Here is a 22,632-nt window from a genome sequence, read left to right as displayed (position 1 = left end):
TTAAAATGTGATTTAGAAATGAAGCTGACATTGCCGTTAAAACAACCACTTTATCACGTAACGCTTGCAGGTAGTTGGATGAATCTCATTTTACCTTATATCTTCAGAAATGCTTTATTTCTTTGCAGCATAGATTCAACTAGGTGACAGAGACATTTCTCAGACATTTGGGTCCATATTGACGTGACAGAATCAAACAGCTGCTGGACGTTTTTCCATGATGCAAATTGCCATCTAGGTGCTCCATCGGACAGCTCTGTGACTGTGAAGCTGATTAGAGAACAGTGAACTCATTGTTATCTTTAGGAAACCAGTTGAAGATGACATGAGCTCTGTGGTTGGTGCACATAAAGTAATGAGACGATGGGTGCATTGCGGTAATTAATGGACATGGTCAGCAACACTGATGTAGACATTTAATCTGCTTAATTAGTACTTAGAGGCACAAACCATGCCAAGAAAGTATCCCCAACACCATCAACCTATGGTTTTGATGTATTTCACACCTTTTTCTGGCCCTGTCATCTAAATCTTGCAGCTGAAATGGAGACATTAGGCAACATTTCTATGTTGCTGACCCTGTCTACATTGTAGCTTCATCTTTTTTATTCAGAGTTGATCTGACAAAGTCCTCAACTGCTGTTGTTTTACCTTGGTTCTTGCCTTTTTATCACCTCCAACTAATTATCCATTCTCATTTGACCTCTGACATGAACATGAAGTTTATATCTTTTTCTGACCATTCTCTGCCTTGAGATGGATGTGCACAAAAATCCAAGTTAAACATACTCAGAATATTCCACCTGGCACCACCACACTGTTCAAAGTCACTTAAATCCTTTTCCTTCCCATTATCATGCTGGGTTTGAACATCACAAAGTCACCATGACCAGTATCTACAGCATAGACATAAATAAATGTCTATGGTCTACAGGGCTGAAGGCATTGACTTCACAAGCAACAGGTGTACCTAATCATGTGTCCATTAATAAAAGCTGAAATAAAGTCATTTTGCTGCAACATAAACTAACTTCCCGAGTATAAAACTTGACATAGAAACTTGCTTTCAGTGTGTAAAGACTTTAAAATCAATCTCAAACGCTTTTACTAACTTATTTATCATTATTTTAGCGGGAACAGTAAGCTAACATGTTAAGGAAGCGAACTAACTTGGCTCATGAACCAGAGGTGTTCATTAACCCCTCACTTCGTGGGAAAACCGCCGTTGGACTGAAAAACAAACTTGTTCGCTATCTCTTCATCAACTTGCACAGCTTGTGCCTGTCTGGGGAGCAACTGTGTGATTGTTGGGGTGTGTGTGTGTGTGTGTGTGTGTGTGTGTGTGTGTGTGTGTGTGTGTGTGTGTGTGTGTGTGTGTAAGAAAAACGCCCCTCGGTGCGGGGCTGCGGATGGAGACTTGTGTCCCTCATCATTTCCAACTCGGGACTTGGAGTGACAACATCTCAAACCAGGAGTCTGCTTCACTTTTACTCTCTGTGGATCTACTTTAGGATGAACTAAAAGGGTTTTATTTTATTTTTTTTATTTATTTTTTTACCAGTCGAAGAAGGTGGACATAATATCGGATCTATGAAAAAACCCACGTGGATTTGTATCATATTTTTTAACCAGAAGGAATGCATATTTTATTCGTGAAACTAACTTTCCTGTTGTCGCTGATAGGAATTACACGAGGTGAGTTGTGGGAACTTAAATGTCCTTTCCTTCTAATTTAAGTTGATTTGTATACTTTAAGACTAATGATTTAACGCGTTTTCTTAGCTTCTCCCTCTTCCCCCCCAAACTGCAGCAATTCTCCAGGTTATTTGACGTTTTTGCAGATTTGTTTTGCAGAATGGACTTTCGTTCAGACAGCTGTTGCGCGCAAACACTAGAAACTTTTCTCACTACTGTGCAGACACAAGTCTGCTGTTTATATCCTGCAGCTTCGCAGTTCTCCTCCTTTTTTTTTCTTTTTTAGAAAAAGGAGAATTGCAAAGGTGTGTTACCCTCCAAATGGCTCATGCATTTTTATGTACGAGGAAGCTTTTTGCCAAAGCAGCGTGAAGTCCCGTTTTAACCCCAGAAACTCAAAAACTGCACTTTCAAGTAGGAAGAGTCATAGATTTCACATCTGTGCCATTTCTGATGCCCATGAGAGATAAAAACTTTACAAACTGGGTCTCATGCATCATCTCATAATGTTGCTATATTTGTCATGGAGGAGTTTTTAGCAAAGCACACATGTATTTAAATGTTTGTTTGCAGGTCTAAGATGCTCCATGCCAACGGAGTCATGTTTGAACCAGGGGAGGTGTGAAGCAACTCCAGATGGCAATGCAGAGTGCAAGTAAGTTGAACATCTGCATTTGCTTTCCTATCCAATAAATCATGACGAATACCTGCCCAGAAGAGCTGAAATGTGGGATTCGTGGAATCTGAAATGACTCTGAGATTTCTGGTTGACACGTGAAGGCTCTGAAGGGGATGAGTGCTCGCAATGCGGCGGCTATTTCTGGGAGGCAAATGGTCAGAGAAGTGAAACAGAACTGAGTGGACATTGATGAGGACAGGGGTCACTATGAGATACTCTGGGTGTTTTGTGTATGTGTGTGTCGCTGCCATCGAACTCCACTTTCCAGCCAAACTCTCGTAGCCCTAAATCTTGTTTTTCTTTTCTCTCACGGAGCGACAGCTGGGTTTGCCAGAAGCTCGGCGACCATTGTTCTGTGCTGCGATTAATTCTGTGTGACTAATCTGGGTGAGGCTTCCCAGAGAGACCCTCAGACCCTGTCCTCCTACCGCCCCCCTCCTCTCTCCTGGGATTGTGTCCCCTCCTCAATGGCCTTCAGTGCTCACTCTCTCTGATTGCCCCTGACAGATGGCGGAGGCTCGAGGATTTTAAACCCTGCTGAAATAAAAATAAAAACTGAGGCAGATTCTTAGAGATTTTGTAAAGTTAAGTGTGCAAACAAAACAAAACATACAATTTCCATCCTGGCATGAGGAGCATTGGTCAGCGTCACCTTACTTATGCCGAGCCGGGTGGGTCGGATGATTGGATCGGCCAGGTCAAAGCTTTGGGGCTGCAACAAGTGGACAGCCATCTTGGCCCCCTGCCACATCTTAATTTGGTCTGGTCATGTATTCACCCCTCACTCTCTCTCTTTCTTTCTCTCTCTCTCTCTTTCTGTCTCACACACACACACACACACACACACACACACACACACACACACACACACCCCTCCTCACTGGGCTACAAAGCCATCATTGTGGCGCTGCACTGTCCTCCTCCTCAGACGTCTCCAATTAAACATGGAGATGGGCACCGTTGCAGTTTTGAAAAGCTTTGAGCGGGCACACAAGGCGTCGTGTGTGTGTGTGTGCGCGCGTGTGTTTGTGTGTTTCAGTTTTTCTCTAATGGTGCAAGTTGTCACTGTGGCTTTCCAGGACCAGAAAAAAAAGTTCAGAGCTTGCCAAAAACTGGGCAGATCATCAAAAAAAGGGGTCATTTAGATCATTTTAAGCCCAAGTGTTAAGATAAATCCCACTAACAAATGGTTTAGATGTCATTTCATCCCAGTTATCAGTGAAAATTCAGTTTTTAAGATTTACTAGTGTTTTTTGGGGGGTTGTAATTAAGATGTGAAATCCCCTCTGTGGTGTACAAATACAACTTCTAGTAATAACCTGAGAGAACAGAAATAAACCATCATTTTCAAGCATATTCTGAAGAATAAGATACATTATGTGATGTACCAGCAATCTGAACTTGGAAGTGAATCATCTGAGTTTTCCAACCTGCTTCAAGCATCTGTCTTCAGTTCGAGGTCCACAGTCCTCAGTGTCTTTTAAACATAAACTTCCTGTAAGTATTGTCTAAGATCAATGACTTCCATAGTGACTTGTGTAAAGCAGTGCAGCTGTTTGGACCAGAACAACTGCAAGCAGGTGGATCCTGTTCGAAGGTGTCAAAGGTCTTTATTTGACATATCGGCTCATTTTATTTAATTGATTTACATTTTTCTGTGTGTGATCTTTAATATTCCTTAATAAAATAATGCAGGAGCATTTTTTTTTTCGTTTTCTTTAGCTCTATTCAGTCCTTTCAGACTCATGTTTTGGTTTTACCTCAACCAAACAGCTGCAGCTCTTAGGCTCAAGTGTTATGTTGACGTTAAGTAAGTGGTGTTGAATCCTTTTGTTTTTTTATATAGTATGTCAAAGATGCCTACTTGACATACCAAAAATACCATCTGCTTCTCCTATCTGGTTTGGCCCAATGACATCCTGCGTGAAGTTTATCTTCAGGAGGCCTCTCTTTAGCTGTGGAGGTTTGGCAGCAGCAGGACGCAGTGACAGAGACTAAAAACCCGGACCAGGAAAAATAACTAGTAGATTCCAGTGGCATAATGGACAGACAGAATCAAAGCAACTTGGGCCAGAGCTTCTCTCTGCCCAGAGGGATGAGAGATGTCGGGCCTGGCTTGGTCTCTGGCGAGGAAGGATGCTGCTGAAAGATCACATACCTCCTGTAGACAGCCTGATGATAGCATAGTGGTGTGATGGGATGCAGTTAGGACGAAGGATGCAATCATACTTTATAACTGGAGTAACTCGCCTTGCTAAGGAGGCAAATGGGCTGGTTCCAGTGCGACGTCATGGTAACCTCAGCTGCATCATGTTAAAATAAACCTTTTAAGCTTTTATGGATTATTACTTAAAATCTTAGTTTTTAAAAAATGTTTTTAATTATTCAAAACTTAGGATTTTCCTGGTTAACATTAGAAAAGCATCAGTTTCAAGAAGTCATATCCGCTTCAAGCAGGCGTTTCGTATCTGTTAATGTGAGAACTTAAATCCTGCAAGTAGCCTCAGATGTAGTTAGATTTGGATCAAACAATAATTCAGATAACAAGCAGAGCCATTAATTCCCTGCTGGTATGTGTCCCTGCCACAGTATACATCCACTTCAATGAAAGTGAGCCCTTGTTTCTCCAGTTCTGGGCATTCTTCAATGGCACCTCTGTTTGCCCTCGGTCAGACAAGTCTATCTTAACTCTGTATGCTCTTCACCCCCCACCTTCCTCCTACATTTCTATTCAGAGTCAGGAAGCAGCCTCAGAGTGGCCCGAGGGAAGAAAAGGTGCCGTATCTGATCATATCATCACACAACGAGAAGCACATAGCGCAAGGCTTTTATATGGCCGCTGCCGCCAGTGTTAGGTTCCCTTTGGCGAGGGTCCACCTGGTGAGAGGAGTGTTCTGGCTGAAAGAAGCGACTTGGTGGTGGGGAACCTCTGCGCTGGGGATTAGTGATATTTGAGCCTCCCCGTATGGCATATGCCAAGACAAATCACATAAACTTTGATAGTAGTCTCTGACAGTCAGCATATGTGTGTGTGTGTGTGTGTGTGTGTGAAACAAAGGCACTGAGCAGACTGCAAACCACACTTCCTCATTTCTTTTATTTTGCTCCAGCCAGACCACCTGCCTGTGGGTTCAAGTAGAACAACTATGAAGGACATGCACTACCCACACAGCACCATGCTTCATAATACCCATGATTACTTGTGGTTTTTTTGGACATTCAGCTCCACACAGAAACCGATCCGCCAGGTGTGCTTTTTGCTTTCATTCTTGGGATATTCTCGGGATAAATGAGTGTCAAGGTGTTGTTGTGAAAGAGAAGAGTTTTTTTCTGCTACTGTAAATAGGAATTTAGATTGTGACACTGATACCAAGGAGAGTTTGTTTCCTCAGTCGGGTTAAACTTAAGTTTTAGTCACAATTGTCTGGGTGTGGTCAGTGACCCTTTCATTGTCCTTTTTTTAGTCTGCACCCCCTAACCAGTGCATTAAGCTACCATGATATGATGCAAGAAAACATTAAACTCGTCTTTAGTGTTGCTTTTGGTGACACCATAGCAGTGGGTTTCAAACTTTGGGGATACAAAAGACCTGAAGTATGTGGTGAAAAAGATGCCAGAGGTCAAATGAGATCCCAAACATAAATTTGCTTCATTCATCCACTACATTGAAAAATAAATCAGTAAATAAATGTAAAAAGATCACTATAAAATCAGATTATAACTGATACAGTTTATGGACTGTGTTGTGCCAAAATCTAAACAAAGAAAGTCCATCAGGACTCAGGTTCTCTTTCTGACTTTCAAAACACCTGAACTAAACATTTCTTTTATTTTTCTTGGACGTATTAAAACTGTCCTGATGACACAGCTTTAATTGTTAAAGAAGCACCACAGAACTTTGACATTTTCTTAGTGAGGTACCCCCTAACAAAAGCTAATTTGGCATCTATTTTACATCCTACCTGCACGCTGAGCTCTCTCCAGCCAGTAAAAGTCAGTACGACGTTTACTCTTTTCTTATCTCTTTCTCTCTCACTGTCTCTGTACATTCAACACAACCAGTGTGTTGATATCCAGTTGCTAGCATGTGACTTAAAGTGAAACGCAGCAGTAAAGTGACACATCATCCTGTAAAGAGTTGTTTCTCAGCCTCTGGATGCTACTGGGCACAGACAGCTCCAGGAATGTACATAATAAAAAGCATGTTTTTAAGGTCAGAAAGTTACAAAATGCTACTGTAATCACTGAAGTTCATACACACACACACACACACACACACACACACACACACACACACACACACACACACACACACACACAATGGGGAAATTAGGCCAGTGCTAGATTGTTAAGTGATCAAGGGATTTATCGCTCTGTTCATCTTTCATCAATGACAGACTTAAACAATGGAGCGACAGCTTACTCATATATTACATTACTTAGCAGCAAACTCATAAAGAATGCAAGCAGATAAACTGTAAAAAGAGTCCTTCGTCAAAGGCAGGACGTAACGATGGGACTTTTTTCATGTTCAGGCTCAGACCCTCAAGTCGACACGTACATTAACAACCTGAGGGTCCGGTGTCAGCTATACCTTCAGACACCCGGAAAGCCTCTAAGTGGTTCCCAGCCTCGTAAAGTAAGCAGTGGCAGAAGTCATTAGAGCTGAGTTGACTCTCATGAAACCCACAGAAACACACACACACACACACACAAGTGTTTGGTCCCTTGGGGAGCCGATTCTTTCCCATGGGCTGTGTCCATATTGCTCCCAAATACATGGGGTCTCTAATGAAGGCTGCCAGATGTGGGCTGGTCAGGTCAGTTCCCCCGTACGATTAGAGAGGAAGGAAAAGAAAGATGAGGATAAGGAGAGGGTGAGAGGTGGAGAGTCCCCCTGTAATTTATGCAGCCAGTTGTGGTAAGTCTGGTAACTTTGGCTTCAGTTCCACAACAAACAACCCAAGTTTTTGTGCCAGATTTGGTTTCACTGAAGCTTATTTTTATTTCAATACATTTGATTTTATGTGATTAAAGCTAAATTTACATGTGTGTTTTGGTGTTTATTTAGTCCTCTAGTGGTGGCGGGGTTGTCACTGTGGTTAGCCACAATACAAGATACTGGGAAAGCACAAACGAAAGGGAAGCTCAGAGGAAAGGAGGGAAAAGAGGCCCCCTTCGCCCCTAAGGCAACACTTTTAAAAGCGATCAGACAAGACTAAAGGGGGACTTAGATGAAGCACAGAAGCCAACAGCCAGGAAATGAGAAGCAGTGGAGGGGAGACAGGAGGGAACGAGGGGAGGGGGAGTCAAAGGGACAAACAAGCTCTACTGGTTTGACTCCTGGCTGGAAACACCTGATAGACAATAAAACCACTTGTTTATTAAATACCATCCACAATGAGATGTAGAGGAATGGCAGCACAGTCAAACTTATGAGGCTTTATTAAAGCTCAGGAAAGGGGCACATTCACCTGCTTCAAACTAGTCCAGGTCTGCTTCCACAGATAGTACAGTTTATGTGGAGCTCATCTGCTGTGGACCAAAGAAGTGGACTCTGGTCTGCCTGAAAACTGGAGGTCTTGCAGTGTGAAAGCAAAACAACCATCCATTGAACAAATGCAACTTGCTAGAAATCTCGTTGCTTCTGCTGCTGGACAGCTTCTTAGGAAAACCGCATTATGTTTCAGCACCAAAATAAAGATTCCCAAAGACTAATTTTATAAATGAGTCATTTTATTGTTACTTCATTGCTTCCTTGCAACAAATGAACCATTTTCTGTCCATGGTCGATCAAGGAACTGGATTCCCGTCTTCTTTCTTGAGTTAGTGGTCATTTTGGGATAATATCGCCTCCTAGAACATGAGTCCCTTAGACCAGGGACCCCCAAATCTGGTCCTCGAGGACCGGTGTCCTGCAGGTTTTCCAATTGTCCCTGCTCCACCACGCCTGATTCAAATCAATGTGTATTTAGCAGATATGTGTGGAGCTTTTCTGAGTCTGAGTCAGGTGTATTCCAGCAGGAACACTTGGAAAACCTGAGGGACACTGGTCCTCGAGGACCAGGATCGAGGATCCCTGCCTTAGACTTTTCTGCAGCAAATGTGCCTAAAGAAAACAGATGTTTTCTTATCAGCAAGAAGGTGTATGTCCTTTTTCTACTTTAGCTTTAAAAGTTCAAAGGTTTCGGTTGTATTTCTGTGTCTTACTGTATGTACTGATAAACAAACCATCAGCCATGTGGCATAAGCTGGACTGGTATCCAGTCCATCACATTGGCCACAAAGGAAATTTTTTTCTTTCTTAAATCAAGTTGAATTGAAAATGCCAACCATGTGAAACTGCACTAAGAGAGTAAAAAAGAAAACAAGTTGACATCTGTGTTGTTCAGTCTTGTTTTGTGTCCTCGCTCATCCCAAACTTGCTTTGCCTTGTTGTGGTTTGGCTTCTCTGATCAGACGTAATCATGCACAGTTGCCTGCCTTCGCATTACGTCAGATCTTATGATGGTGAATTTCCATGTAGAAGGCCCTGCTTCTATAAATAAAAGGTTTATTAAGAGGTAATAAAAGTACATCTGATTATATTGGACTGTATAATTATAATTTTCCAGATAATTTGGATTGTTTGTAAGGCTCAATGTCCCATGGTGTTGTGGGATTGTTGCAACCTTCCCAGATCATATCATTTACTACAGTACTGACAGTCATAAGCTGTCTTAAAGACCAAAAAAAAATCCAAAATTGTCTTTTTTTTTTCCTCATGTAGGAGTCTAAAATTGGTGATATTTTTCTACACTTTTTATAAAACCTGGAAAGAACATGAATAATTAGTAATACTGCATGAATATCCCAGCTGATGTTTACAGCAATGAAACCAGACACTGACTTTGTCCCACAGAGCTTTACATGATACTATAATTCAATAAATGCACAACCTAATTCACTAAGCTTCTTAAAAAGCATTCAAAGTGTGCCCCATGCAGCTGCCTGAATCTGTGTGCTCATTCAAGGTTTTTATTTGTATACACTGCACATGTGTAGCCCACATATTACATTTCCCCCATCTGCCCGCGACCTCAGAAAGATGGCAGATGGCAGATTGGCTCGACAGTGAGGAAAACCCCTTTAGAGTGACGCCTGGCCCAGGGTCAGATGTCACCACAACATCTGCTGCAGGCTCGAGCCGCCGCCCCGGCCCTGTCGTGCGTCCCAACAGTGTGGCAGACCTGTTGCCACGGGCTACTGCGGCAGCCATTGAAGAAGAGATGCGGCAGAAGTGAGCACGGAGGAGAACAATGGAGGCTACTGGGTCAGGATGACAGAAAGGATAATAACAGTATCGAGATGATTCCACTGCCGTCCTGCAGTTATACGATGCCTCCAGAACACCTGATATTTGCTCAGCTTCTGATTTGTGTGTCTCTTTTCGTGTATTCTTTATTTACCTTTCCAGCAGGCCAGTTTACCTGCTGCTGTTGAGATGAAGTCGGTCACCAGGCCGGCAGATTTCGCTTGTTGAAGCAGCTGCTTGGCTCTGTTTGCTTTGAACACATAAGACTCCATAAAGGAGTTGCTGAATATCTTTTGTCTTACCCCACCTATCTCGTACGTTCTTACTCGTATCCAGACAAGCTGTTTTTGTGCTGAGTGTGTATTTGACAGGGTATCGCCAAGTTAAAGAGCAAACTGTTAGCATTCTTTGCCCAGCGTGTGCTACAGTTGACTTACAGTTGGCTCGCACCTCAGCCAGCGTGTGTTTGGACAGAGCGTCCACGTGCTCCAAGGTGAGGCTGCGTGGGCTTGCTCTGTTTGTCTTTTGGGTCTTGGTGTGAGACACTGGGGCTGTTTTGCAAGGACAGGTACCAGTTTCAAAGCTGGTTAGAGTTTCTTCAGGGAATCATAAAGTGCGACTGAAGGAGAGCTTCCACTGAAGATTAAAAATCTGGCCAGAAGATTCTTTAGAGTAAACAATAAAATTCCTTCTGAAGCAGCTACTCCTTTCTGCGTGTGAAAGCCCAACCAAGCCAGTTCCAGTTTCCTTTCTTCCAGACTCCTTTGTTTGTCTCCCTGCTTGTTTATGTTTTGTATTTAAGCTCAAAGACTTGTGGAAAAGCTGCTGAGCAACTTGGAGTAACTTTTGAAAGGAGAAGTAAACTATGAAGAGGGGTCAGGGAGTTTTGGAGGGAAAGATGGTGGATGTGAATGGCAGCAACTGTAAGACTTAGAATAGAGGAAGTGAAACTAGTAAGGAGAAAAAAAACAAGACGGTTCAGGAATGAAGATCTAGAGGAGACAGAGTGAAAAGAAAGGGAGGGAGTGGGAAGGACAGGAAAGAGGAGGTGTAACAGTTGAATACGCCTGGCCTGTGGTCAGCTCTGGAAGGGAGGGGGTGGCTGGGGGGGGACAATGGGCCCACTCATCCTTCGCTCTCCATCCCTCGTCTTTTTCCTCCTGTCTCGCTCCTCATTTCTCTGCTAAGTACACAGAGGAGATGGGAGTTAGGACAGAGGTGTGTGTGTGTGTGTGTGTGTAGGGTTTCAGATACAGACACTGCAAAAAGTCCATCTAAAGAAGTGAAGAAGAAAAAATGTCCATTTGTAGCATCAGTTACATAAATTCTTTTAATCATGTCCCATGGTTTTGTTTTGGTTTTTTTTACAGAATGTTCCTTTAAAAAGACCAATAATAATAATAATAATAATAATAATAATAATAATAATATTTATAATTAGAGATATTATTATTATTGTTATTATTATTATTATTATTAATAATATTATAGAATTAATCCCAAGTTTGGAAGGATATTTTTTGCAGTGTGCGGCTCTTTCCTGTCTTCAGACTTGACAGTAGAAGGATGCGACGCGTTGAATGGAGGAAGGAGGCTGAGTCTGTGGAGTAGGGGAGGGTTTGGGAGACGATGGGAGCAGGAGGGGGTGGGGGGTGTGACTGGCCTGGGGCAGCAGCTGCCGTCTCCTCATTAACATGCGCACCTGCTCCTGGCTGCCTTTTTCCAGCGAGCTTGTGTGGCGCCTCGCGACCTCAGCGCCCGCCACCGCTGGGGCTTAGCTGGACTGGCCTTCTAGCAGCCAGATCCGCCGCTTCTTTAAAGACCCCCACCACCACCTCCCTCGCAATGCAGTGCACACATACCTCTACAGTCACTACGCTGAATAATCAGAAGTTTTATGGAAGAGTTGTCATTATTTGAAATGATTGCATTAGAAATTGGACCTGCAGCACAGAATATGTCTGAATAAGCGCTGAAATGTGATCAAATCTGTCCAACTTAAGCCAATCAGTTCATAACTATATCACAAGGCATGGCAACAGTTGCTATGGAATTACAATTTACCACAAAAATACTAATCATGAAGTCATGTCTGCAGACGCAGATCAACTTGTCTATTTTTCTGGTTAGCCTTTAGTAACCTCACATTTGTAAGTCTGTAGTCCAGATTCTGTCCTTCAGGGCCACAATCATGCAGATTTTCCATGTATCCCTGCTCCAACACACCTGAAACTAATCAGTCAATGTGCAGAACTTAATTGGCTGTTGGATCCATTTAAGTCAGGTGCGTTGAAGCAGGAATATATAGAAAACCTGCAGGACAGCGGCCTCGAGGACCGACTTTGGACACCCCCGATCTAATCTAATGTGGATCTATTCAATTCAACTTTATTTGTATAGCGCCACTTCACAACAGTGTTGTCACAGGGCACTTTACATACACGACTCAACATACACATCATTTCGAGCCAATTCATACATATCCTATAATAAAAACCAACTGATTGCATCAAGTCATGACTTCGATCCAAGCCCCCATCCTGAGCATGCACGCGGCGACAGTGGGAAGGAAAAAACTCCCCTTTAACAGGAAGAAAACCTCCGGCAGAACCCGGCTCAGGGAGGGCAGCCATCTGCCTCGACTGGTTGGGGTGGAGAGGACAGGAAAAATTCAGATATTGAAGTTTTAATGTGTAATTTTTTTTTAGCAATTTGGAACAACAACCCGTAAAGTTGCAAACTATAATTAATAATTGTTGTATGTGTCTGAGCAGCACACTCCAGAATATTGAGTGTGGACGACGTAGATCAACAAAACACTGGATGTACGGGCCGTCCTTCGGTTTTCATCCCACAAACAAAGCTCTTGTCAGTGTTTGAGAGATTTAAAGACCCCAATCAGATTTCTCACTATCTGTAAAACTGTTGCGGAAGAATATTTGAGGAGTGTTTATGCGTCTCCACAATGAGCAGTGGAAGAAGCTGCAGACATGTTGGCTTTTGTGAAGCATTTTAGACATTGTGTTGTTTCATTTCTCAGTCAGTGTGTGTGACATTTTGTTACAGGTTTTTTTTAGTACATCAAAGGTCAGAGGCTAAAAGACACAAAGTTGAGGTACCACCCTCCACTCTGGATGTAGGGACAAGCCACCACTCGTTGCTACTGTTTATGCAGCAGGCGGACTAGCATGTGATGTTTTCTTTTCCTTGCGACAGTCCTAAGGCTGCGTAATCCCCTGAGAGGGAGACCCTGTATAAACACATGCCTGCCCCTGCAGAGGGGCCACCAATTGGCCCCTTCACACAAACACACACACACACACACATTGGAAGCCCTGGGAATGTTTGGGGACGTGGTCCTGTCAGCCCCTCAGGGCTAATAGACTCATTGGCTCTGGCCAGATATTTTAGGTTTTTAATGTCGCTCAGGCCACTTCAGCATTCGCAGGATGTTTTATTCAGAGTAACAGTAAACTAAATATTAACAAACATAGAATTGGAGAGACTTTTGCAATAGAAAAGCAGAATAAATCTGGATTTATAGACATCCTCCTGCAGGAATTCACTTTTCTTTCATGTTTCATGAGATGGCTCGCACCACTGTCTCCTCTGTCTCCTCTGTGTCTGATGCTCAGGTAAATCTCCTCCAGAGAGGAAAGAATAATGAGCGCTGAGGTGATGGCACAGCGCTTTGAAGTTGCCATAATGTTGGCTTGCGGCTCAAACGCTGTGGCATAGATGCTGCCTTGTCCTCAGGATGAATGACTGCTGACAAGAGGGTCAGACGAGCCCGAGACCCGATAGAGGGTGGTAGAGCGTGCCGCGATGGCCTCTTTTCTCATATCGCAATGTTTGGAGTAGGATGGATTAGAGAAAAGAATTTCAAATATGGCAGTTTTTTTTTTCTTCAACTTCTTATCTCTGTTGCTATTGAGGAGAAGCTTTGTGTTTGTGATGACTGAGCCTTTCTTGCCATCCAACATTGAACTGTTTGGAGTGCGTTTTTGGGTTAAAAGTTTGGAAACACATGAAGTATTGCACATGCAGCTGTTGCATCAACATGCAATGCGACTGTGCAGAGTGTGTGTGTGTGGCCCTTTTGTTGAGCCATGTGCATCCTCCTGGGATAACCCCTCAGCTCCTCTCAGTGTAATTGTAAATGTGTGAATGTGTCTGTGTGATCTGAGGCTCCCCTTTCTGCAAGCATTTGTTCGCTGGGGTCCAGGCGGCGTTTATGACTCACACACAACCTGTGAGAAACATCACAGGAGTTTTGTCCCTCCCTCCCCCCCCCTCCTGCCTCTGTTCAGTCCGCTCTGTTTTACAGCCCCAAACACATTGTTCACAGGGGTGATGGTAGAAAGACAAATGTGCCATTTAAAGCCAAGTTTCTCATGAGTTTGCTGCTCAGTAGTAAAACTGCAAGTAGGACCCTCTTTGGCCAAGTAGACGATTTATAATCACAGACACAAAGGAGGAATCTCTGCTTCTTTAATGTGTAGTTTTAGTGCTCTAAATGCTTGATGGATAAAGACAATGCTTAAAAATAGCTTGTGATTTGATCAAAAATCCTTTTTAAGTAGACAAAGACAAGAAATTTCTTAGCCAACCTGTAAATGTGGATGACTAAAAGCTTTTCAAATGATTCTTCATAAAATGATAATTGAACTCGCCTTTTTAAAAAAAAAAAAAAAAAAAAAAAAAAGAATAAAAAAACAGTGCAATATATTTGACATTTATATCTTTATATAAGCTTTTCCAGTAACTGTTTCTGTTTTACATCCTTACAAGGACCAAACTTTACATGGGACACCTAAAAGGACGGTTTGTAAACATGAGAACCAGATTGTGTCCCCACAGGTTAAAGTAAATGACTTTTTTTTTTAGGATTAAAACTTAATTTTAAAGTTAGGGATAGAAAAAGGTGTTTGTGTTCAGGATCTGGTCCATCATTCAGCCCTGATGGTTAAACTAAGGAGATGTAATAGTTGAACAAACATGTTAACACTTTAATGTTTAGAGTTGTTTCATTGAGTTTATTAAGATTAAATGGCAACAGCATCTCAGCACTTTTCATTAAATATTCAGATCCAAATACATTTGAAGTGGAGACAGTCAATGGCTGCGTTTCCATTACATTTTTTTTGCTGAATAAAAGGGATATTTTTAAGTTTTGACAAACAACAATTGCGATTTGCGGGTGTTTCCATTGAACAGTGATTAGCGCATTAGCCTCAAGTCTCGTTAAATCTCGTGAGAATAACGACAAAATATTGCGGTTGATGCAAAGTAGCCACGTAGCGTTGTTTTGGTGTTTTCTACTTGCTGCGGTGAATTTGCTACAACTTTTCAAAGCTTTTCTTTCTCATTTTCTTTTCTAAAACTCTGAAATTAGCTTTTGTTTGTTCTGCACCTTGCTATCTTTACCAGAAATGAACTGGTCACGTCACACCTGGGGACACGTAAATGTGGAAAAAATCTTTTCATCACACTTTTGTGTGATGAAATAGTTTTTGCGCAATTCTAGGTGTAATGGAAACGCACCTTATTTCATCTGCTTTATTCCCTTACACAAGACATTTTGTTGCGCTGAAACACTGGCTAAATGTCAGTAAAATTGTATTCTGATTCTGATTTAGTCTTGTTCCTCCTTTTGGTCACAGCTAGGAAATACCAATAATAATAATAATAATGCATACCAATAATGAAATGAACAAATCTCTGCAATCAAACTTTTGGAGTCATTGTGGATATTTAAGATGTGTGAATGTCAATATATACACACACACCTTCAGGGTGAATATGGATATCCATTTGGAAAGATGCAGCTGTAGCTCTAAACTAACAATCGTACAGAGGTTTTATGGACATTTTATACAAGGACTCCCAAATGGTCATTTTAGGACAGTTTGGCAATATTTTTCCAAAGTTCCCTGAATTTGGGGAGCCCAGATTTTCAAAGATGATCCCTTTGGTGTGATACTGAAGTATCAAAAGAAAACTTCAGAATCAATGTCCCAAACTGGGTCTAGCTCTAGCTCTTTTAAGTTTTTATTTTAGAAAGTACTTCAGAAAGACAGAGCAGTCGCTGTCAGAGTCCGTGACTGTCACTAGAGGCACCAGTGTGACGATACAGTGAATAAAAACAGCAGCACAAAGTCTTTAATAAGACTCGGGATCATTGGAAAGAGGTTTGGTTCACCTGTGTTCCACCTGTGTTACTTCCTCCAGGTGCATAGATGGATTTGTAGGGAGCAGGTGTCAGTTTCATGACCCCTGCAACAACTTACCATGCATGAACGGCGGCACATGTCGAGCCTTCTCCAAGGGGAATACGGTGGACTTCAACTGCACCTGCAAAGTGGGTTACACAGACCGCCGCTGTATGACGGCCATCAACATCGCCTGCCTCAGCTCACCGTGTCGCAACGATGGTACCTGCGAGCCGGAGGGTCTGCATGCATACAGGTGCCGCTGCCCACCTGGATGGACAGGTAACGGGATATTATTTACAAAGCAATGATTATCACAAAACATGGAGCTCAGCTGATATTATTATGTTTTTGTCTGCAGGGAAAGACTGCACAAAAGCTGACGCCTGTGCCTCAAATCCATGTGCCAACGGTGGGCGTTGCAGCTCCTTTGAGTCCTTCTTCATCTGTGCCTGCACACTCTTCTTCTCTGGACAAACCTGCAAACAGGACATTAACGAGTGCGACACGAAACCGCCGCTCTGCAAAAACGGTGGGGTGTGCATCAACGAGGTCGGCGGCTACCGATGCCAGTGCCCACCGGAGTACACGGGGAGGCACTGCGAGAGTCGCTACCTGCCCTGCAACCCGTCCCCCTGCCAGAATGGAGGCACCTGCATCCAGAAGGGAGAAACCAGCTATGAATGCTCCTGCGTGCCAGGTAACACACCTCAAATCATAGTCAGGGAGCAACATTAAAGAAGATCTTGACTAATAAGATGATCTTATGTAGCTTCAGTGGGAAGGTGAGCTCCAAGAAATGATTCAGATCAACTTTTTTTTTTTTGTTCTTGCATAGATCATACACCTTGGGAATAATACAACATCTCTAAGCAGCAAAAACATCTGCACATAAATATTCATAAAATGCTTGGTTACGTAAACATCACCAGTCATTATTTGTATTTAGCAGACCTGAACGTTAGTTTCTCTCAGTTCTGTCTGCTTCCCCTTTCTCTTTCTTTTACCCCCTACTCCATTTTTCTTCCATTTTATTCTTCTCTCTCTTTTTTATTTGTAAAGGGGGGGAAAAAAGTAAAAAAAATAAAATAAAAAAAGGTGAAAACATACAGCAGAGATAAGTGAACATATAGAACCATGGCAATAAAATGTACAAATATGAACAATAACTACAAGTAGATAGTGGTGTTATCTTAACATTTTTGGACTATCTCTATGATATTAAACTTTGTCTAAACAAAATTCCTTCTTATGTTTCTTATAAATTGAGATCAACATTTTTTAACTTTAGTTTCCAGTTATGTTGGTAGATGGAAGTCAAAAGTAGCAAAACCATGAAAGCCAGCTGTTAGATATTCACACAAGGCAGTGAAGGTGTCTTCTAAACGCATCCACAGTTTTCTAATAAAAATACATAAAGATAAAATTTAAATACACCATGAAGATATTTATAAGCTGACACAAATCGTTTGGACCTTTTGGATTGACTTCAGTTTATTAGTTTTTAAGTACAGTTAAATGACTTGAAGGATCGGAGCTCCTTGTTGCTGGTTAAGCCATGATGTCATCTAAGGCAGGGCTGTTCCTGCTTATGTTGTGTCCTCTGCGTGTGTAAATATGTGCGTATTTCTGCTTTGGTTTGTTCTGTGTGTGAAAACTGGGCAGGAAGGCAACTGGTCTTATCATGAGGAAATGGTCAAAGGACAACATCCGCTTCACTTGGTGGAGTAAAGGAAAGCTCGCTGAGACTCCAGTTTTACTCCACAACCCATCACCTCTACACAAACTGACTTCTCTTTGTTTGTTTCCACTGACTTCACAGATTTAGGTTGTCAGTTTTCTTGGCTGCGTACCGCACCACCTCACCGACAGCCGGCTCTGTTCCTTAAAAAACACAAAGGTCAAAGTATTCTAATGAAGCAGTGTTTTATTAAAAGACGTCTCTCCATTGCTGCACACCAGGATATTCTCCAGTGATTGGGATTCATTCCAGTAACGGTTTTTGCACGTAGATTTTCCCACCGTTTGTAGAGAACACCTCCTGTAGCAGAATGAACATATTGCAAGCTAAATAATGCATAAACAGTAATGGATGTGTTCTGCCTTCTGGATGACAGCTTTGCTTGAGATATTCATGTGTTTTTTCCAACAATACAATAAAAAACCAGTCATTTCACAAGGCATGGCTGAGGAAGAGGAGAGCACAGCTTCTAGACTGGTATTTATATACTGGTCTTTATTTCTCTGTTGCATAGTGGTATACATGATCTGTAGCCCCTTTAGCATACTTAATCTGAAAACATCAGAGAATTTCTAATAAAGTACTGTTGCTCGTCTTAAGTAATGTTTGCAAAAAGAATGGGACAAAATGGCCCCAAAGATGCTTACTCTCTCTTAAATTAAATATTTGAAAGTGTCATGAGAAGTGACAAGATCACATGCAAACTTTTGCAACTTAAAAAACAAAGAGTTCCAGATCTGGAATTTAAAAATGAATTTACAATTCATGCAAAACTGTTTGCAAAGAAAAGACGTCCAAGTCAGAGCAGATGCCATTATGTGTTGTAATTAGTAGGGCTGTGACGATACACTCTTGTCCCGATTCGATTCGATTCAGATTTTAATTGCGATTCTCACAATTCTTTGATATTGCTGATTTTTGTAGATTAAAAACAAAATAAATGTATAAAACTTGTTTTTTTGCTTGTAATATTTCTTGATTTTAATAAGGAAAAAAACGACACAGTAGCCAGATCATCATTCTGCTGCTTTAACACCCCAGAAGACAAGTAAAAAGATCAATAAAAACAATAAAAATGACAAAATTGTTATACTTATTATTTTTATTTTTTTGTAAAAGAAAAATTGATTTTTTAACAAAAAATCGATTTTAAAATTGTGAAGCAAAAAAATTCCGATTCAATTTTCCCAATCCTAGTATTCAGCCTGCTCCTATTGTTACATATGTTACATTTATGTACAAATTGCTCATATAAATACAGATATTTAACACAGTGCTTCTCAGATGTGCACATAAATTAGACAAAATAAGTTATAAATGAGTAAGAAGTCAGTGGCCACTGAGTAAATTGGACCTTTTCTCCTCGTCACGTGTTGTTTTAGACATGCTGATGTCTCTTTTTATACTCATGTGCCAGTGTCATCGCAAATCCTTATTTTTCAGTTTTATAGACATGATGATGGCTTCTTGCCAAAATGCACTGAAGTAGAAAACTACAAACTCATAAGTTGCAAAACTCTCCACATGCAACGCTGTTTTGTACGACTAAATATAAAGAGATTTCTAGCCAAACATATACGTGCACATCCCAGTGAAACCCAGTGACAGTTTTCTACCTCTTTTTATTCAAGTATCTGATGAATTAAACGTAATTTGGACACAATAAGGACTTATAAAACATACGGTACATTAACAAACCAGCAAAAGCTGATGCAACGGATTTCCTGCTGCTTAAATATTACAGTTAAAATAACAGTAAATTATTATAAATTATTATTACAGATGAAAGTTTAAATTGCACTTTATGAGCTGTATTTATATTTGTATTTATATTTATGAATGATTTTCAGTAGTACCGTAAAAAGGTGTCTGTTATACCAGTTTTTGTCCCAGTTTTGCTTCGTGTTTTACATAACCCAGTATCAGTGCACGCCACTGGTTGGCTCTTGTGGCACGGTTGTTATTTCATTAGCTTGCCGCAGACCTCGCAGGATACGGCTGCTTTCTTTCCTGGGAAGGAAAAGACCGTTGACCACATTTAACTGAAGAGAAGTGTAACCATCTTTGTTGTTTTGAACGCAGCAGAAGTGAGAGACTGGATGTGTGAGAAACACACAATGAGCCGTGTTAGATAACCTGGGTTATGTGGTTGATTTTTTTTTCTCAGGTTTTACAGGAAAAACCTGCAACCTCAACATCGATGACTGCCCAGGTCATGAGTGTCAGAACGGCGGTACGTGCGTGGATGGCGTGAACACCTACAACTGCCAGTGTAAACCCGAGTTTACAGGTCCGTGCAGCAAAATGCTTCTTAGTTCACTGAAAGAAAATAATCCCAACTGTTTGTTAGAAGATGTTTTACCTTAAAGAAAAAGTTTCATCCGTGTTTTTTCTCCCGCAGGTCAGCTCTGCACGGACGATGTCGACGAGTGTCAGCTCATGCCAAACGCGTGCCAGAACGGCGGCACGTGCCACAACACGTACGGCAGCTACCAGTGCGTGTGTGTGAACGGCTGGACCGGAGACGACTGCAGCGAGAACATCGACGACTGTGCCAGCGCCGCCTGCCACCACGGCTCCACCTGCCACGACCGCGTTGCGTCTTTCTACTGTGAATGTCCACACGGTCATACAGGTTCGTTGTTAGGTTTTAGTTTTTATAACCCCCTGCGATGGACTGGCGACCTGTCCAGCGTGTACCCTGCCTCTCACCCAGTGACTACTGGGATCTGCTCCAGCTTCTCTGCAGCCATTAACTGGACTAAACAGTTATAAAACGAATGAATGATCCCAAAACGTTAGAAGACTATAAGGTTCAGCGCTCTAGTCAGAAATTAGCTGCTGATCTCTGGGTGATCCTGGGATTTTTTTTTATTCTTCCACAAATATCCACTGGAGGTTACAGATGGCAACTTCAATGAAACGAGACATTTACTTCAATTATTACTTTCTTTCTATTTGTTCTGCACTGAATTACAGTTTTTAGCCACTTGAAAGGATTTTTTTATGCAGGAAAAAAGGAAATTAACGCGAGGGATGAGCCGATGTCATGTCTACACATAAAAAGCCCAGAAAGAATAGATGCTGCAAGCTGATAGGGATCCAAACAAACAAAAAACAACAAGAACAACATGAAGAAATTAACTGTTGTACGTTGCTATAGACTTGTATGTTTGTTATAGATGCTTAAATTTTTTGAAATATAATAAAGTTTCCACATTGATGCATCAGCTGATCAGTACCCTGCACTCTGTCAGTAACTCTTCACTTTTGTGAGCTTTAATGCTTTTAGATTTTATTTGCAAGTTTATTTTATTACATTTTAGTACATATTAATGTGCAGTATTCACAAATAAGTACACCATTTTCTCATTCGCAATATTGAACATATTAAATTTAATTTAGATTGATATAAAACAGATCATTTCAGATCATTTCAGCTATTAAAGTGAGCTTTTTTACAGCTTCCCTTTATTGTCTCAAATGAGTGACTGCAGTCGAGCTTTCATTTGAACCCTGTCAAAGGGTGTTGCTGTTAAATTATCCTATGATTAAAGTTATAGTAAATTAGGTATTATGGTACAAACCACCAGACATGTGCTGTCCAGGTCGGAGAATCCATGTCGTAGGAGGACGTACGTGTTTATAAATGCTAAATAAAAGGCTTGGCTAAGTCGTCTTAGCTTGTAGTGTTCATTTATCTTCCTGTGAGAGAATACCTGAAAACAAAAAAAAAAAGTCACTTGTTTTAAAAAAAAAAAAAAAAAAAAAAAGTTTCTGGTTTGTTGTAGAAAAAAACGAGAACGGACTTTCACACTGCAGAAGTTCATGTCACTGATCCATTTTAAAGAAACGATTTAAAGGCTTGTAACGTTGGAAGTGAGAGATTTATGTTGGGTTCAGCTTGTTGTTCTCTCTGCACCAGGTCTGCTCTGCCAGCTGGACGACGCCTGCATGAGTAACCCGTGTCAAAAGGGCTCCAACTGCGACACCAACCCTGTCAGCGGGAACCATTTCTGCACCTGCCCTTCGGGATACGTCGGTGCTTCTTGCGATCAGGATGTTGACGAGTGCTCATTGGGTAAAGCTGGCACCTACTTCCTGTATAGTTTAATCAAACTTTGACACATTTTAGCTGTCTTCAGCTCCCACACATACACTTATCACTCCTTCATAAAAGCCAAAATAATGCCTCATTCCTGACTGTTATTATGGGTACTTTGCTTCCCATAATTTTACCTGTAATTACAGAAAATAACAGTATTATTCTTGTAATCACACAAGTAAGACTCACATTAACATTAAAACACCTCAATGATTTCATCTTAAGGACATTTTCTTGTTTTTAGGTTAAAATTGCTGCTTGTTCAGACTTCATGTGCGCAAAGATTGTCTAAAAAAGGTGAGATTAAAGCATCGTTGTGTTTCAACAGGTTCTAACCCATGTGAGCATGCAGGGAAATGCATAAACACCAAAGGTTCGTTCCAGTGTAACTGCCAGCGGGGGTACGTGGGGCCGCGCTGCGAGCTGGACATCAACGAGTGCTTGTCAAACCCATGTCAGAATGAAGCCACCTGCCTGGACCAAATAGGAGACTTCCACTGCATCTGCATGCCAGGTGAGAAGGGAAGTTTAGACCGAATAATGAATGCTTTATGCTGTACACAGAGTTGAACTTTTTAAATAAAGATGATTTAGATTGTGACAGATTAATGCTAAGAAACAAGGAGTGAATTGCAGCGTCTGCTTTGTCTTCAGACTTCATGCATCTGTTGCAGCTTTCACTTCATCAATGCTTAAGCAGAGTATCTATAAGTGAGATTTACCTGCTTTGCTGTTAAAATGTGTTTTATTTTTCTTTTCAACACTGTGAATCATCCTCTGATTAGTAAAAGTCTCCTGATGTGGAACATTGGGGACTTTTCTTAGACTTTTCATAGGTTTTATTTCCAAAGTTTCCATCACACTCCTTGTTTCTGTCTATTCAGTCACTGAATGTTATTTCTCCTC

General features: G+C 41.4%; 1 protein-coding gene across 1 annotated transcript in view; it reads left to right on the top strand.

The window, feature by feature from the left end:
• Window positions 1–1,565: 1,565 nt before the first annotated feature.
• The window catches only part of notch1b (notch receptor 1b), a 45,632-nt gene continuing 24,565 nt past the window's right edge, over window positions 1,566–22,632 (top strand). The window contains exons 1-8 of the mRNA XM_079251079.1: window positions 1,566–1,695; window positions 2,269–2,350; window positions 15,900–16,162; window positions 16,242–16,580; window positions 19,789–19,911; window positions 20,023–20,256; window positions 21,547–21,702; window positions 22,055–22,240. Of these exons, the coding sequence (XP_079107205.1) occupies window positions 1,638–1,695; window positions 2,269–2,350; window positions 15,900–16,162; window positions 16,242–16,580; window positions 19,789–19,911; window positions 20,023–20,256; window positions 21,547–21,702; window positions 22,055–22,240 (1,441 nt within the window). The 5' untranslated portion in view covers window positions 1,566–1,637. The remainder of the gene's footprint in view (window positions 1,696–2,268; window positions 2,351–15,899; window positions 16,163–16,241; window positions 16,581–19,788; window positions 19,912–20,022; window positions 20,257–21,546; window positions 21,703–22,054; window positions 22,241–22,632) is intronic.

This window comes from Telmatherina bonti (genome assembly GCF_933228915.1).
Source record: "Telmatherina bonti genome assembly, chromosome: 13".
Lineage (NCBI taxonomy): Eukaryota > Metazoa > Chordata > Actinopteri > Atheriniformes > Telmatherinidae > Telmatherina > Telmatherina bonti.
This window is presented reverse-complemented; position numbering and strand designations above follow the sequence as displayed.